This window comes from Akebia trifoliata, chromosome 8 (genome assembly GCF_017979445.1).
Source record: "Akebia trifoliata isolate Shusen 1 chromosome 8, ASM1797944v1, whole genome shotgun sequence".
NCBI classification, from domain to species: domain Eukaryota; kingdom Viridiplantae; phylum Streptophyta; class Magnoliopsida; order Ranunculales; family Lardizabalaceae; genus Akebia; species Akebia trifoliata.
Genome location: NC_141382.1, coordinates 40,073,334 through 40,089,570, shown reverse-complemented (window position 1 = coordinate 40,089,570; position 16,237 = coordinate 40,073,334). Strand labels below are relative to the sequence as shown.

The following is a 16,237-nucleotide window of genomic DNA, read 5'->3' as shown; positions in this document are numbered from 1 at the left end:
TTCATGGGTTGACAGCATTTCTTAAGAAAGTAGTATAGCATTATCAGTAACATATCGAAGATCAAGCCAAAGCTAAGTTGGAAAAGACCACCTATAGGCATCATCAAAATGAATTTTGCAATGTAGATATAAATGGAAAAGGGACAGCTTTTAGAGACAACTGCAATGTGTTTAATGCTTTTTTGGACTCATTGAAGTGATCAACACTGATGAGTCAGATATGTAAGACTTATTCTTTAAAGACTTCATTTTCAGAGGAAACTTTGCAAGCCCTCTGATAGTGCCAGGTATGTGCATGTGTGTGGTCTTCAGGTAGGGCTTAAAATGGGACGGATTTTATTTGAAATCTGAGTAATTCGAATCCGAATTTAGCGGGTTTGGGTCCTTCAAATATATCCGAATTAAAATATAATTCGGATATGGGTTGGTGTCCCTTGATCCAAGTCGGATACGGATCCATCCTTATATCTATCAGGATTTGAATGATATATTACTTTGCAAGTTATATTTTGATATTTATCAAATTATCTTTCATTAACCAACAACGGTTGGGTGTAGTGGTTAAGGACTCTCTTCAAAATGAAGAGGCCTTAAGTTCAAGTCAGCATTTGGCTATATTTTAACAGTTTTATTTGAATAACCTTGAATGGTTTGACGTTATCCGATTGGACTAACCCGAATCAATTAATTTGATCAAATCGGATCTGGATATGGATTTAATGAAAGTAAAATGGTTCGAATATGATTTTAGCTAGTTGGATTCAGATCCAGATAAAAAATTCGGATATATATATATATATATGAACATACTGATATCTGACCCGAACCTGACCCGTTTTAAACCCTATATAAGGGGCGGAGTGAAGCATGAGAGGGTCAGGCCTACTAGAATCAATTAATTTGATCAGATCGGATCCGGATATGGATTTAATGAAAGTAAAATGGTTCGGATATGATTTTAGCTAGTTGGATTTAGACCCGAATAAAAAATTCAAATATAGATATGGACATACTCATATCTGGCCCGAACCCGACCCATTTTAAGCCCTATATGGGGGTTGAAGCATGAGAGGGTCAGACCATCTGAGCATATAAGGGAACTCGTTGCTAGTCATGCAATTATGCTCTCTCACAATTTAAGGGAAGCTTTAGCAATTTCTTTGGAAAAATTAGGCTCACAAGGAAACATTTTGAAATTATTCATCAAAAAATAAATTGAAAATTTGGTTCACAATTAAGCTTGCTACTAAAAACAAATAAAGCAATCAATTAAGAATAATAAAGCAACCAAAAGCAAGAGAAATCTAAATCAAAAGCAGATGAAAAGCATGCACTTACAGATTCTAGAGACATTGGGATCTTCATCTTGAATTTCATCGGCAGTCCTTAGAATTGCATCTATATCCCTATTGTTCTCAAGAGATGACGGAACATTGCCGGCAATGCCAGCAGCGTAACGTCCCAATGCAGCAGCCCCAAGTCGTTCCCTTCGAAGTGCCGCACGCACCAACCTCTCCCAATTATCTTCTACTCGAGACATTGTCTGATCAAAATCAAAGCAAATATGCCTCAGTTCTAACTATAGAAATGAAGTTTCTAACCTAAAAATAATGGATTCAAAAGTTTGCAGAGCTGAGCTGCTAAAAATAACTAGAAATCAAGCTTAAAGCAACGCATGAACCTAAGATCGCTTGGTGAACGAATAATTGGTTAAGAAACCGTGTAGTCGTGTAGAAGATTCAAATCCATCAAAAGAAACTACAAAATCGATTAATTCAAAGCTGTTTGAATTGACCACAAAACCCTAGAACCTTTAAACCGAAATTTTTTTTTTTTTTTTTAATGAGAGAAACCTAGAACTAGATTGCAGTCGAGCCTAACCTCCAGCAAATGAAGACGTAATCCTTGGCAAATCAAAGAAAAGAATTCAAGCTTTAAATCTGATTTAATCAACCAAAAAAAGTAGAAAACGAACTAGAAAGGAAAAAAAATGGAGAGAGAGAGAGAAAGAGGGAATTTTCTTACAGGTAATCGCGTTTGTGGACTGGAAGGACGCGTATGCAAATTCGATGTTTCGCGCCCACTCCGTGGCGAGCGCTTGGCTTCGAAATGAAGAAACTGTAACTTGAAATGAGATTTATATTTGTTACATCTACGGAAAAAGGTTCTCTCCACAGACAGAACAGAGAAGAATTCTCGCGATCACTTTTGAAAAGAAAGCTGATATTGGCACCCCAACTTTTACTATTATAACTCAAGTAAAAAATAAAGAAGATATTTCTTAAAACGTGTGCAACCATATGTCGATTTTCATTCCGGTACACTCTTGATTTTAATTTTCAAAACATGTTTTTCCAGTGAATTCGTTGATAGTATTTTATTAACATATTTGTTGATTATAAAAATGATGAATTTACTAAAATAAAACACATGATTCATGATTTGGGAATCAAAATGAACAATGTATTGGACTCAAAATTTCGTCATATTGAACACACGAAATGGAGATACACCCACTAAAGAAAATGAGTGAACAGTTATGAATAAGTAAAAGTTGGATTCTCAATAAAAGTTCTCTCATTCTTTTTTGCTAAATTTCTTTTCATTTTTTTGAGCGGGGGAGGGGGGATTAGGATTTGATTGCCTAATCATAATTATAAACAACCACAAATATGGTTTGAAGAAGTGTCGTAATAGTTTGTAATGTTGGGATTATAGTTTGAACCAAGCCGTGGTAATGTTTGAAGAGTGTGTTTTAATCTTTGATTGGGGTGTAATAAATAAATTAAGAGATTGTAATGTAATAAGTAAATTTTGGGGTGCCAATGGCAGTTATCTTAAAAGATTAGTAAATTACCATTATAAACAAAGTTGTGGATTCTTTTTTATTTTCTCTGTGCTTTATATTATAAACAAAACCCATGGGACGAGCTTTTTTTCAAAAGTATTAACAAAATGACAAAATAAAGAGTAATTTAGACATACCCCTTTACGTTTTGGTAATACATCGTATATACAAAGAGATGGCATGCCTCCTTTTGATGGGTTTTGTAGAAGGCAAGAGGTTTGTAGAAAATAGTTGAAATGCCTTTGTCTTCAACCTCTAGCTAGAGCCCGATGAACTTTCTCTTTTTTTAAAAAAATCTATCTTCAACATTGTCAATAAAAAATAAAATAAAAAACACTTGATTTTTCTCCGACGACAAATTGCTTTTAACCTAATCATCCTTGTCTTCAATCCACGTTTTAATCTAAACTTTGTCTCGTGAAGAAAACCCTTAGTTTTTTTTCCCAAAACTAGCAATCATCTTCAACTTCCCTTATATCCTACTTATTCTTGAGGTTTGTAGATTAAAGGTGGTAGAAATTTTTTATGAAAGATGAGGAATCAAGATTTTACCTCGAGAGATAAAAAATAATTGGTATGCATGTCAGCAAATGATGACACATGTCACACGAGGAAGTGATTCAAGAAGATCTATATATCTAAACTAGTGTCCTAGGGTCATACACTTGACAAGTTACAAGTCAGGATACTTTGATAGGGTGTTGAAGCTCGAACCATCAAGAATCAATCAGTATAGATTGTTATCTTCAAAGTCAAGACAAATCCTAGAAAACCAGATATAAGGAGGGCACTTTAGAGATCAATATGCTATCTTAGACTAGATTCTAAGTCGCAAAATCAAGAAAGATGAGGAATATTAAGATTGAAAGACTCTTGATTAAACAAGGTTGCTTGATCGAAAACAATGGATTGAATATGAGATATAATTGATCAAAATACTTTAGCAGAGGTTGTAGAGCTTGAAGATGTAACTCATGGAAGAAAAATCAAAGTTTTTTCTTTTTTTTTTTGTTACAAGTTGAAGAAGTGGGTATTTAAATATATTTTTTCACTAATTACAATCATAAAACCTTAATTTTTCTTCTCTAAACCAAATATGTTCAACCTCAATTATTCCCAAAAGCAATCATCTTCGATCTCTCTTGTAAACTAATTTAAACTACTCTTCAACTATAAGATTCTATATTCTTCACCCTTAAAAAAAAAATTAGTCAGACTCTTCAAATTTAAGATTTTATTTACATCAAGAATAAGATAAGACTTTTGAAATAGGAGACAAGGGAATTTTAAATATAAAAATCAAGGTTTCTTATAAGGGATTAAGGAGAGGTTAAGAACGATAAAGGGAAGGTAAGGTTTAATAGATTGAAACAAGAATAATGATAAATTGACACCCCTCCTCTGACATACACCCCTAACGTGGCCTTTGCTAGAATCATAGATTTTTCCTCAAGATAAATATGTGAACTTGTGTATCCCGAGGAATATCTATGATTCTAACACATGCCATGTCAAGGGTGTATGGGGGGGGGGGGGGAAGAGGTTGTAGAGCTCAAAGAATACTTGCTTTTGAAAAAAGAAAAAGAATGGTTCTAGAGTTTGAAGATGAGATTATTTTTAATCAGTCTATAAGAGAATAACATGGTCAATGAGAACAAAACAAATTTTTTGTTTGGATTTTTTTTTAATTCTCAACATGGTAATTTCACAGATTTGAGAAATATTTTTAAAATCCGCTAGTCCAATAATTTTCTTAAGACTTTGTGTTATTGTGGTAAACTGATAATTCTTTTTTTTCTTTACCATTATAATGAGAGAAGATGGAGTAGAGGGTTGTTCACGTTAAAAAAAATTCTTCAATAGATGCCCTTATAATACATTTGAACTTGCCAAATTATTAACTACTTATTGGTCTAAATGAACAAAATTGCAAATCCACCACTACCAAAACCATGTCTGTTAATATGTTTGAAATTACAAAAGTACTCTCATTCGTCGACATTAAAATTAGATAATTGTATATACAAATTCAAATTAGACCTAATTATACTGAATCAAGATCACATACGGTGTTCCGCTTCGATAGAATAGGAATCATGTCTATGAGGGCACTGGTTTGGTTGGAATTTAAAACACATTGAAATCATAACCAAGCCATTTTTCTAGTCATAAACAACCCAACGGGCTTGTTATCCGTCAAATACATACTGTGTGGACACCATACATTGTTATAGAAACGGGACACCATTCTAGATTGCTACTTATTAATAATATTTGGTATTACAAGGATACCTTGAAAAAAAATTAAATAATAAACTATGATATAAAATTAGATAACCTATTTAAAACTTATAAAATTATAATTAAAAAAAAGAAAAAAAATCAATCTTACATCAATCCTAATTTTGGTAATATTTATCGAAAACGAAAAAAAAATTGATAACAAACATGGGTTTGGGCACCTTACCTATTAGTTTGTAGGTTTAAATAAATGTGACTCTTATGTTGAGTATTGTATCAGGGTGTAAGCTCCATATCCAAATTTATGAGTTGTGCTGGAGTGACGTAAGGCTTAAACCTCGTAATGCACTTGTTGACGTGAAAGTGGATAGCAACCATAGATGCTTTGATTATTTCCACCTTCACGTCAAGAAGTGTGATATGAGGTCACTTCAGCATTATTCTCAATTTATACATAACTGACATTAAGAATGAAAGCAATTACATTAATGCCTCCTTAAAGGAGTGATTTTTTGCTGACATTGTTAGAAAATTCTCAGTGCGTGCCACATCATAGCAAGAATAGTTTTGTAATTAAGAAGGGTAATTTTGTAAATTGGGGATGTCATTCGATACACACGGGTTCATGTGATTGGTGGATCCTGAATTCTATGAGCATGTCAACAAAAATTCAGTGAGCAAATAAATTTCTGCACTTTAAAGAGGCCACGTGGACAGTGGTGACCTAGATCCTTCGGTAGAGGATGGTGGGGGCAAACCGCGTGGACTATTCAGGGCCCCACTTCTCAACGTCACCACATGTAAAGTATACAACTGTGGAGTCTCTTTTTCTCATCTGTCTGTGTAGGAAGGAGATCATCGTTGTGCGGGAAAATGGTTCAACTTACTTTACCGGTTATTGCAGGTGATACAAGACCATAATAAGACTGCTTCAGTCGGTCACCAACCTTTAATCATTAAGAGGACAAAATTGGTAGAGATCTGGATCGAACGAAAGAGATGTTAACGTGTATTAAGATGGTGTGTTTGATTGCTATTGGCCTTCGATTCTCTCAAGAAAATACTTTTCTTCCATGTTGAAGTCTCGAAGACGACATCTTCTGATGTTTTGCAATCTAGAATTTTTAATCAGTAATTAAATGTAAAACAAAGGATTTCTTAATTGGTCACGAAGGTTCCTAATTATCAAAAACGGGTGGCAAATACTTTTGAAGAAAGAACATGAAAAAGTAGTTTTGTAAAAGTGAATTTGGGTTCTCTTGGAAGACTTAAAAGGGTGCCGCCCACTATAGACCAAGTAAAGGACAGTCAGAATCAACTTTATTACGTAAACAAAATAAAAATAAAATTAAAGTAAGGTGTTCCATCATATTTAATTTCAAAAAATTAAAATCTTCCTTATATGAAAAAAAGGGTTTTTTTTAATATTTGAGATAATTCCTTACGTTTTCAAACTGATGACTAGGACTAGCAATCATGGTTTTTAAATTCAGTATCGCATCTCGTCTCGGATGAATTTTTCGATACGTTTGAGACATCTTGTGAGATAATTCAAAAAATATAACGTGAGACATAAAATTCGGTCAAAAAAATGACTTTGTGAGTTGGTCTCATTCAGCTCTGATATCGAGTTAACTCGAGTGATACGTCTCGGTCTCGAACGAGTTTAAAAACCATGCTAGCAATGGGTTGGATTTTTGTCTAATTCGATTTGTCATGGATCATGTTTGGGTTTAGTAATTTAGTTATCAGGCCGGGCTAAGCCTGTTTTATTATAGGGTCGGGTTTTGAATGTAGGTCTATTTGGTGGCCCAAACCGCTATACTACATTAAAATATATTACATAATTTTACCTTTTTATAAATTAAAAATGATGCCCATAAAATATTATTGTATCGAATATAATTAATTTTGTCAAATCTAACAATAAAATATTATTTTAATCAATTTATTGTTATTTGGTATGTTTTTTATACAATAAAAAATAATTGAAAAGGGTTTCGGCCCGGTTTGCTAATGGGCCAAATATATGTGGACCTGACTTGTACTAAGGTTTTATTTCTTAAGCTCGGCCCAGGCTATGTTAGATGGGTTGTGTTCAAGCCAAGTGCTTTAACCTTAAAGGCCCGGTTCGAACCCAGACCACTAACAATCCTACTAATGACATGCATCCCTTGACCTTGGTCTTCTCTTATTGGCTAACGAAAACTGACCTAAATACCATCATCTTCAACCTTTAGTCAAAAAATGTTGGTTTTTCTTACGTAAATTTTTTAGTCCACATCTTCAACCATAAGATTTACCTACTTAAACCTTCTAGCCTCTATAACAATTTAGGATTTTTGGAGAGGCAGAAGACGATGGAAATTTGGGTAGAAAAATAAAGAGTTTTCTTTAAAGTGAAGTTGAAAATGATAGATTGATAAAAAAGGAGCTTGAAGTAGTTAAGTGAGGTTTAAAATGATTGGTTGAAAAAGAACAACTTGAAGATGATTGGTTTGGGTAGAAAAATCTAGGTTTTTCATTAAAGCAAAAAAGTTGAAAATGATGAATTGAAGATGATTAATTTTGGGAAAAACAATTAAGGGTTTTCAATAAGGTGGGGTTGAAAATGATGTATTGAAGATAAAAGGACTTGCAAATGATTAGTGTGGATTGAAAAACCAAGAGTTTTCATTAAGGGAAGATAGAAAATGATAGGTCGAAGGTGAGGAGTTTGAAATGGCTGCAAGTTTTGAGAGGAAAAAAATTATTATATTTTCAGTTCCTTAGTCAATGAATCTTCATCACATTCAAGAATATTGAGTAGTTCACTCAATTTTTTTGTTTTCCTTGGCCAGTTTCACACTTTTAGTCAAAAGTTTCTTGTAGGTTATCTGAAATTGATCGTCACTCTCATTTTCAAAGACATAGTAACTCTGATCAGAATGAGAAAGTTGTAGACACCCCAATTTGCTCGAACTGAGTCGAAGAGCTTATCCAAATCCAGTGAGAAGGGTGAACCCGACAAAATTTAATCAACCAAGTGGGACCCACTCTAAGTATAACTAAAAATTCATATTTTTATGATTCCAAGCCTGCCTTTTAGTGACCAACGACCAAGCTTACTCGTGCCTTGGTCGTTAGTCACCTAATGGCCAATCACTTTTTATGTTGGATTCATCCAACATACATGTTGCATTTTTTGCCTAGGCTTTTACTCAGTTAAGGTCCGGCCCATTCTTGCTTTGACCTTCACTTACTTAAAGTCAATTGCGTTAGACAGTTGTGCTGGAGATGAGAGTACTTGAGTTTTCAAGATTTTTTTAAGAAAATTAATTCATAAACGTCTCTCTTAATTGTTTATTCCTCAAGAAAATCCCACAATTTTTTCACTTTGCCCATGCATTAAGCTTTCTCTAATTTTACAATTTCAGTCTTTTAGGAATTGTCGAAAGTCTTCTAATTTTGTCTCTTCATCGTCTTTGGTACCCACAAGGAGCCAATTATCTTTTTGTCCCTAATTTGTTGAGACCCAATTAGGGAGGTTGACACTTAAACTTATCTTTTCAATATTTTAATTCGAGGTCGTGTCTACATAATTCTTTGCAAATTGATTAGAATCAAGTGACCTTGACCCTTTTGCCTATTCAATGGAATTTTGTAGAACCTCTAGGCCTTTTATACTTCTAACCTCATTTTGTTAGGAGGTTAACTAGTGCAATTGTCCTAAAAGCCCAAAACTCATATCATAAATTATATGCCATTACTACTAGGTTTTCAAGAGATTGACCACATTCAAGGGGTTGTGAACTTCTATCCCTTAATTAGAATTCTCTAGAACTTTGAGTGTTTTGACACCTCTACCATTTAATGATCATGATTGACAAGATTCGGAGAGGTGCAAAGACAATCAAGAACAAGTTGATGGAGGGTATTTGAAATTATTCATTGAGGTATTATTGAGGATATTTTAAAATTAAGAAAATTGAACAATTATATCCTCAAAGATTTCACTAGAACCTATAAATAGAGGACCCATCCAATGCAAATGGGAAAGGTAAGTCCGAGACTCAAAATTCTACCATTTTTTCTTCTTGGAGTCTTCTAGTATCTCAAAACTCTGTCCAAGTGGTGCTGTTTCATACATCCTAGAAACCTAAACCAAGAAGAAAAAGAGAAGAAGACTAAGGTGGGGTGTAAAACACCATTTTCTATTTTTATGTAGTTAAACCCCTAACTCCCCATTCTATTTAGCACTTCTCTTTATTTTTCAAGCAAATTTACTTTTTGCAATAATATAGTTATTTACTTTTAATGGCATAGAGTGAAAGAGAGTAAATCTTCAATATATGAAGTGATTTTCCTCTTCTAAGTCCATAATAAGTTCTTTAAGAACAGTTAATTCCATGGAATTTATTTCAATTTCAAGTACTTTAAAATCCTAGTTTAGCTTATTTCTTACAAATGACTTAAAGATGAGGGATCAAGTTTTCCCTATGTGAAACAATCTCCCTTTTATAAGTTCATTCATAGACCATAACATGCATACACCATAATACACACCATCTCTTGTTTATTCTAGAAGGTTATGAGTCAAAACATAAGATCTTATTAGATTTGAGATTACAATTCTAAATCAACAAAAATAGTGCCACAATGGATAAATTCTCATGCATAAGGTAATAGTTCCATCAAGGACATGATCAACCTATAGACATACTCCGAGACCCAAATAAATGTGTAGTTAGAGCTTGGAGGTCAAAAAGATGAAATCCATAATGATTTGCATAAAAATCTCAAGCCTACAAAAAATTTCAACAAGCATATATTTTTGTATATGACTTGCTCATTGAGCATTTTTGGCAAATCTCTAGGTTGAATTATACTTTGTTTAATTGTTAAGATCTTTATCATCCCCTTTAATTTCAAAAAACTATAAAAATTGATTTTCAACTTCAGTTTGATTAATCTTTAGTAATCACCAACTTGATGGTTGAGATGGGGACACTTTCCTTATCTCACAACCGAACCTTGTTACCCTTAACCTCTATGGTTAAACTAGATTTGAGTCACTACTTGTTTAAAAAAAAATGAATTTCAAAACACATTTTATGGTATCAATTCCCACCTTAACTCTTTGAATGAAAATGACGCCTAAACCCACATAGACGAGTTAAAAATCTATTGAACCTCACATATCTATGAAAGTCATATTTTACAATAGGATCAATTGTTAGAGTTTCACCAAATTCAGATTCATTAGAATCACTAACCTGATCACAATCATCCTATGCAATAGTTAGTGCCTTTTACTTCCCTTTTGACTTTCTAGAAGGGCAATCTATAGAAATATGATCATATTTCTGATATTTATAACATTGCACTGACTTCAGCATAGACTCTGAGTTTTCTTTCTTCTCACTTGTCCCAGATTTATCATGGGGTATCATCTTATCTTTTGATGATTGACCTTTCTTGTCAATGTCCTTGAGTTTGCCATAGAATTTAGAAAAAGATTCATTATACTCCATCTTAATTGTTTCAAACTTAGCCAACACTCCTCAAGTTTTAAAATTTTCACTATGGAGGTTCCTTCATGTGACATTACAAGTGTATCCCAAGCTTGTTAAGTAATGCTATATGTAGAAATACGCGTAAACTCATTGGGTGTAATACTAATAAATATGATGTTTAAGGACTTGTTACTTCGTGATTCGAATCCACATACTACTTTTACAGTTTCACCATCACACGATCCGAATCAATGAACCGCAACACCAACACTCGATCCGATGAACAACAACCAAACAATATAGGTTTATGTTTGGTTCTTCATTCTATTCTCTAAAACAATCATAGATCTAAATGAATTTTAGAGTTTGAGAAGAGACGACACTCTAATAGATGGAATTCGAGCCCAACCTTTCTGAGATTGTGCATATGAAACCCTAGATCTGAAAATCAATTTATAGAAAAAAAATAAGTAAAAAAAATCAGAGTTTTAATATAACTGAAACACTATTCACTGATCAATCAGATCAACCAGGGTTGATCGACCAATTTTAATGCCATTGCGGTTGAACGGTATACAAGTAGATTGATCGTTTTGAACCCAAATTCAATTGATTGGTTCTCTCTGGTCGATCGATCAAAATTCATAGAAATCGATTTTGCAATTGCAATTACTTTTCAATTTGGTATCCAGAATTTAAATCTAATCACTGAGGCGTATAATGGTCTCTAGGTCGCTTACAATCCGAATTCATCGAATCGAATGATCTTGTATTTCCTAGAACAACATGCTCAAACCTTAAATGATCATATTCTTCAACCAACTCAATGATTCAAACTTGACTCATGTTTTGAAAACAGAACAATGCCAATTCTAAATTTCTTAACAAATCGTTATAGGCACATTTGATTGAATCTTTTGAGATGTAATAAGATCCAAAGATTCATGAAAATTCCGCATTATATTCAATTTAAATCATGTGATTAGGGACTTGTCAGTGTGAAAAAAATACAATTATAACTTCTGAAAATTTCTCACTAAGATCTCCACCATAAAATCCATTATATTTAAATTATAAAAATAATATACTTAATTTAATTATAAATTGTAGCAAGATAGTAATATTATTATTTTAAATATTTTATTGACCCTCCAATAAAATTTCATACGCAAGAAAAATTACATGAAACATTGTACATTCAGTATTGATTTTCTAACTAGAAAGTCTTCACTCGGTCAATACTTGGCTGATGTGGCATGGACATGGAATCATAAATCTTTTTCCTTGGGAAACACAATCACACATCTTTATAATATTGACCGAGCGAAGACTTTCTAGTCAGAAAATCATCATTCTTATACATTTTTTTTGTTTGATTGCTTATTTTCCATGCAAATGATTTTCCATCCTAATCTAAATATCAAGTATTGCCGGATTTTATTTCTCCACTCAGGCCCATGAATTCATTCATAGGAAAATGAAATCCAGGCGCTATCCCGCACTCCCCAAGCGCGGTCTCTCCTGTTTTTTGGTAGCCTTTTTTTTCGGGAAATTCTTTTCCAGAAAAGCTTGGCTCCTGACCTATTCCTCCCCATAAAACTTCTCTGGAGAGGTGAAAATATCTCTGGAAGAACAAATTTCCTACATCTTAAGTTTAGCCAGAAACAATGAAAATGAAAACAAGAATATGGGCTCTTAACAATCAAAATTATAAATTGTTTTAAAAACTGATCATATCAAATATTTGTCGAATTGATCGGACCACGGTTGGATCCTGGTTCAATTTCCTCACAAAGCCAACCCTTAATTAGCTGAACTGATTTTATTACAAAACGGACCACCAGATTGGTCCAGTTTTTAAAACACTTAATTCTAAATTGATACAAAAAGGCAGAGCCATCAACTACTAGCCATAACCACACATGCCAAAGGAACAAGTCTCATCTTGAGCACAAACAATCCAACACTTCCCACAATGATTCCAATCGTTCTTGATGTCCACGCAGACTCCCGCGCAACACCTCCTTCCATGCTTGCACTTGTGTCCGCATGACCCGCAATGAAATGGGTTCGTGGAGATATCCTTACAAAATCGGTTGAAGCAACAAACATGGTGACCCGACAAGGCCTTACAATAATTTGGGTTATGAGCACACATCTGATTCTTCTTCCTCGAGCTTCTCGATCTAATACTTTGTGACCCATGAGAGTGAAGTTGAGAACTTGGTCTAGAAGAAAAACCAACAGTAATAGAAGCATTTGAGGATATATTACTATGGTTTTGATCAATTGGTGAGGTTGATAGCATTGTTGGTAATTCACAAAGAACAAGAAGGAGTAGAGAGAGCCTGATGGAACCCATTACAATTGACTGGGGTTAGTTTGTTGGGTATAAGCTTTTAAATAAGTAAAAGTTCAAAGGAAGTAAATATTGACTATTGGAAGTATTGAAAAATCACATGGAATGTTTGATTTTAATGCTAAATTTGAAGATAAAAGATTTAGAAAATATTTGCAACAACACATTTTTTTTTCCCATTAAGATACAAATAGAAAAAGACATGATAGAAAAAAAAAAAAAAGTGAGCACTTAGAAGCATAGTAATCAAGTTTGGATTCAGAAATTATTCGACGGGTAAATTTGAGAAAATTTTGAAAAAAATTGAGGAAGTTTTGTGGGCGGATTTTTCGGAATGGGATAGATTGAGGATGCTAATCTAAATTATAGAGACTAGAAGGTGGGATGTGCAAACGCACATGTATCAAAAGGACTTCTTTGTAATTTAAAGTATTGATTAAGTAAAAAAAAAATAAGTTAAATAATTTTGAAAACTAATGGGTTGCAATTTTCTTGGTTTTTGTTCAAAATGTCCCTGATTATATTAAGTTTAAATGCCAAAGTAAAGGGCATTTGTGAGATCCAAATTTTGGTGTCGAGCAACTCATACTCGGCCAGTCTGCCTTCTTTCATTATAGAACAATGCTGAACTGACCTCAAGATTGGACTTCACATCGCACATCTTGACGTGACAGCGCATAGGAACCGTAGATGCTTTTTTACTTGTTAACAACTTTCACGTCAACATGTGTAATGTGAGTTCCAATCTTGAGGTCACTTCAGCACGACTCTTCATTATAATAGTAAAGATAAGTTTGGTGCATTTTCAGTTCTCAAGATCAATTAATGATTCCAAATCAGTAAATTCAATCAAGTATGTTTAAGGAAAAAAAAGTTGGGGTATGAAGGAAGGCTTTTCCATAAAAGGAAATCTGTCGACTTTTTTTGGTTCTATCATTTGGTTTGTCCAGCTATATATGTAAATAAAGCATCGGTCATCAGTAGAGAACCATATGCTGGAAGTTTATAGAAGTTGATAACAAGAGCATTGTGAGCTTGGGAAGACTCCTCGCATATTAATAGATTCATAAAATTGGTGACCATAAATAGAAGTTAAATCACTCATCTTGATTGAAGCCTCAATTTTTTTTTTCTTTCAATAGTCAATATTCATTGTTCCTAAGTGATGAGACTTGTTAGCTTCCTGCATGGTTTGAAATCTCGTCTGAGACAGAGACGACTCGTCTGATATATCTTGATATCATCCACCAACGAGATAGATAGACAAGTCAAATGTATCAGACAAGATGTAAAATCATGATTCATTTTTCTCATTATTGAATGAGACAACTCAAATGTATCGAAAAACTCATCTGAGACGACTTGGACTCGTTCATAGACAAGACGAGACGTCAAAACGAGTTTTAAAATCATGCCCTCCACCCTTCTAAAAACGCAATCAAATTAAAAAGGCAAAAATACCAAATGGTTACATTTGGTGATCTCTTACCAAACCCATTCGTGATAATTTGACCTGTCATCAATTTGTTATGATTAGGATTAGAGACTGGTCAACAAATGGATTCATTTGGTATTTTCGTTTTTCAAAGTTGAGTCTTCTTTAGGTTATCTCCTACTGGATTACCATATTACTTTCAAATTTGAAATTTTGTTGAGAATGTTGGATAAATATTACATGAACTCTAATAGGGTATTTATAGAAATGATATCAATCAAGATATTAAAAACTAACTTAATATGGATATATTAATTATCTATAATTTCTAATTTAAAATATCTTAATAGATATTACTAAATATTTTATTCTCAATCACCACCTTAACCTTCCTTTTATTATGAGATACATTAAAAATAATACCATATATCTCATGCTTCATAATATGATGCATCTCTTACACTATAATACTTAAATTATTTATTATTAAATAGATAATTTTATCAAGAAAGTAAAACCAAAGCAAAGTTCTCATCTCTTTCACCCGCATTACCGATAGGGCTGTCAACGGATAGATATCCGATCGGATATAGCTATATCCGAATTCGAATCCGAAAAATAATAATACTATCCGAATTCGAATTCGAATCCGATCGGATATCCCTAACAAACATTCGAATTCGAATTCGAAAACTATATCGGATATCCGATAATATCCGATTCGATAAAAAATCGAATAAAAGTCCGTCTTCCTCGATCTGTTGGAGTTCGCACAGTCGAAACCCAAATTTCATCGGAAACTCCGACTGGTTCAGATCAGAGAGGAGAGAGAGAGAGAGAGAGAGAGAGAGAATGTACCTGGATGCTCGCCGACCGGAGAAGACGTGTCGGAGTTCGCACAGTCGAAACCCTCATTTCTTCGAAAAATCACTCCTATGGTTTAGATCGGAGAGAGAGAGAGATGGTTGCCGGCGGAGAGGACGATGGTTACAGGCTTAAAGCAATCGAACCATCGAAACCACGATTTCGTCTGGTTCTCACTCGTCTGGTTCTTCATGCTTGAAGGTATGAAGAAGATAAAGTTTTTAAAAAAAATTTGGTTGTATTACGCGAATATATAAGATGATATATACACATATATAAGTTTTGTTGTAAAACATAAATACAATATATGTATATTCTTATCGGAGCGGATACTATCGAATCGGATATCGCAATATCCGAATTCGTATCCGAAACTCATTCGAATGTTAAACTGACATCCGAATCCGAATCCGATATCCAAAAATTTCGGATAATATCCGATTTTTCGAATTCGGATTTCAGCTATCCATTGACACCCCTAATTACCGACACGACAGTTTCTTAAAGGTCATTAGTTTTAAAATTTAGAATTCGGGCCTTTTAAGTAGAGTTCCTATATTGAATGGATTAGTGAGCTTTGGGAAGTGTTGTGCTTGGGTTTTAAAGAAAAAAAAAAATGCATTTTGGTAGAAATGGTGTTGGAATGCTGGATGGTAATTGTTGAAATTTAAAACAAAGATATCAAACAAGATCTAGTACAGATCATACAGAATGATCATTCCAGGCAAGACGAGGACATCAGCCTTGAAACATGGGAGTGTGTTAATATCCTTTGGTTAAGACTTGTACTTTCCACTCAATTAACGCCTAGGTGTTTTGGTTTTAACACAAACCTGCCACATTCAATTTTGAAATTCGAGTAGGGTTAAGGACATTAAACTATTTTTGACCAAGTTTTTTAATTCCAATATACTCCAAGGATCAAACCCTTACATTCAATTTTTGGATCACTAGAATTTCGGGTCAAGTCCAACAAGCAAAAATATAAGTGTGGA

General features: G+C 33.7%; 1 protein-coding gene across 2 annotated transcripts in view; it reads right to left on the bottom strand.

The window, feature by feature from the left end:
* Window positions 1-2,182, bottom strand: part of GSL10 (glucan synthase-like 10) — a 91,073-nt gene extending 88,891 nt beyond the window's left edge. Inside the window, exons 1-2 of one of the 2 annotated variants that reach the window (XM_086452007.1) lie at window positions 2,026-2,182; window positions 1,339-1,543 (exon numbers count right to left, since the gene is read on the bottom strand). In XM_086452007.1, coding sequence (XP_086308133.1) covers window positions 1,339-1,540 — 202 coding nt within the window. In that variant the 5' untranslated portion in view covers window positions 1,541-1,543; window positions 2,026-2,182. The other variant, XM_086452006.1, reaches the window with a different exon arrangement.
* Window positions 2,183-16,237: the final 14,055 nt, after the last annotated feature.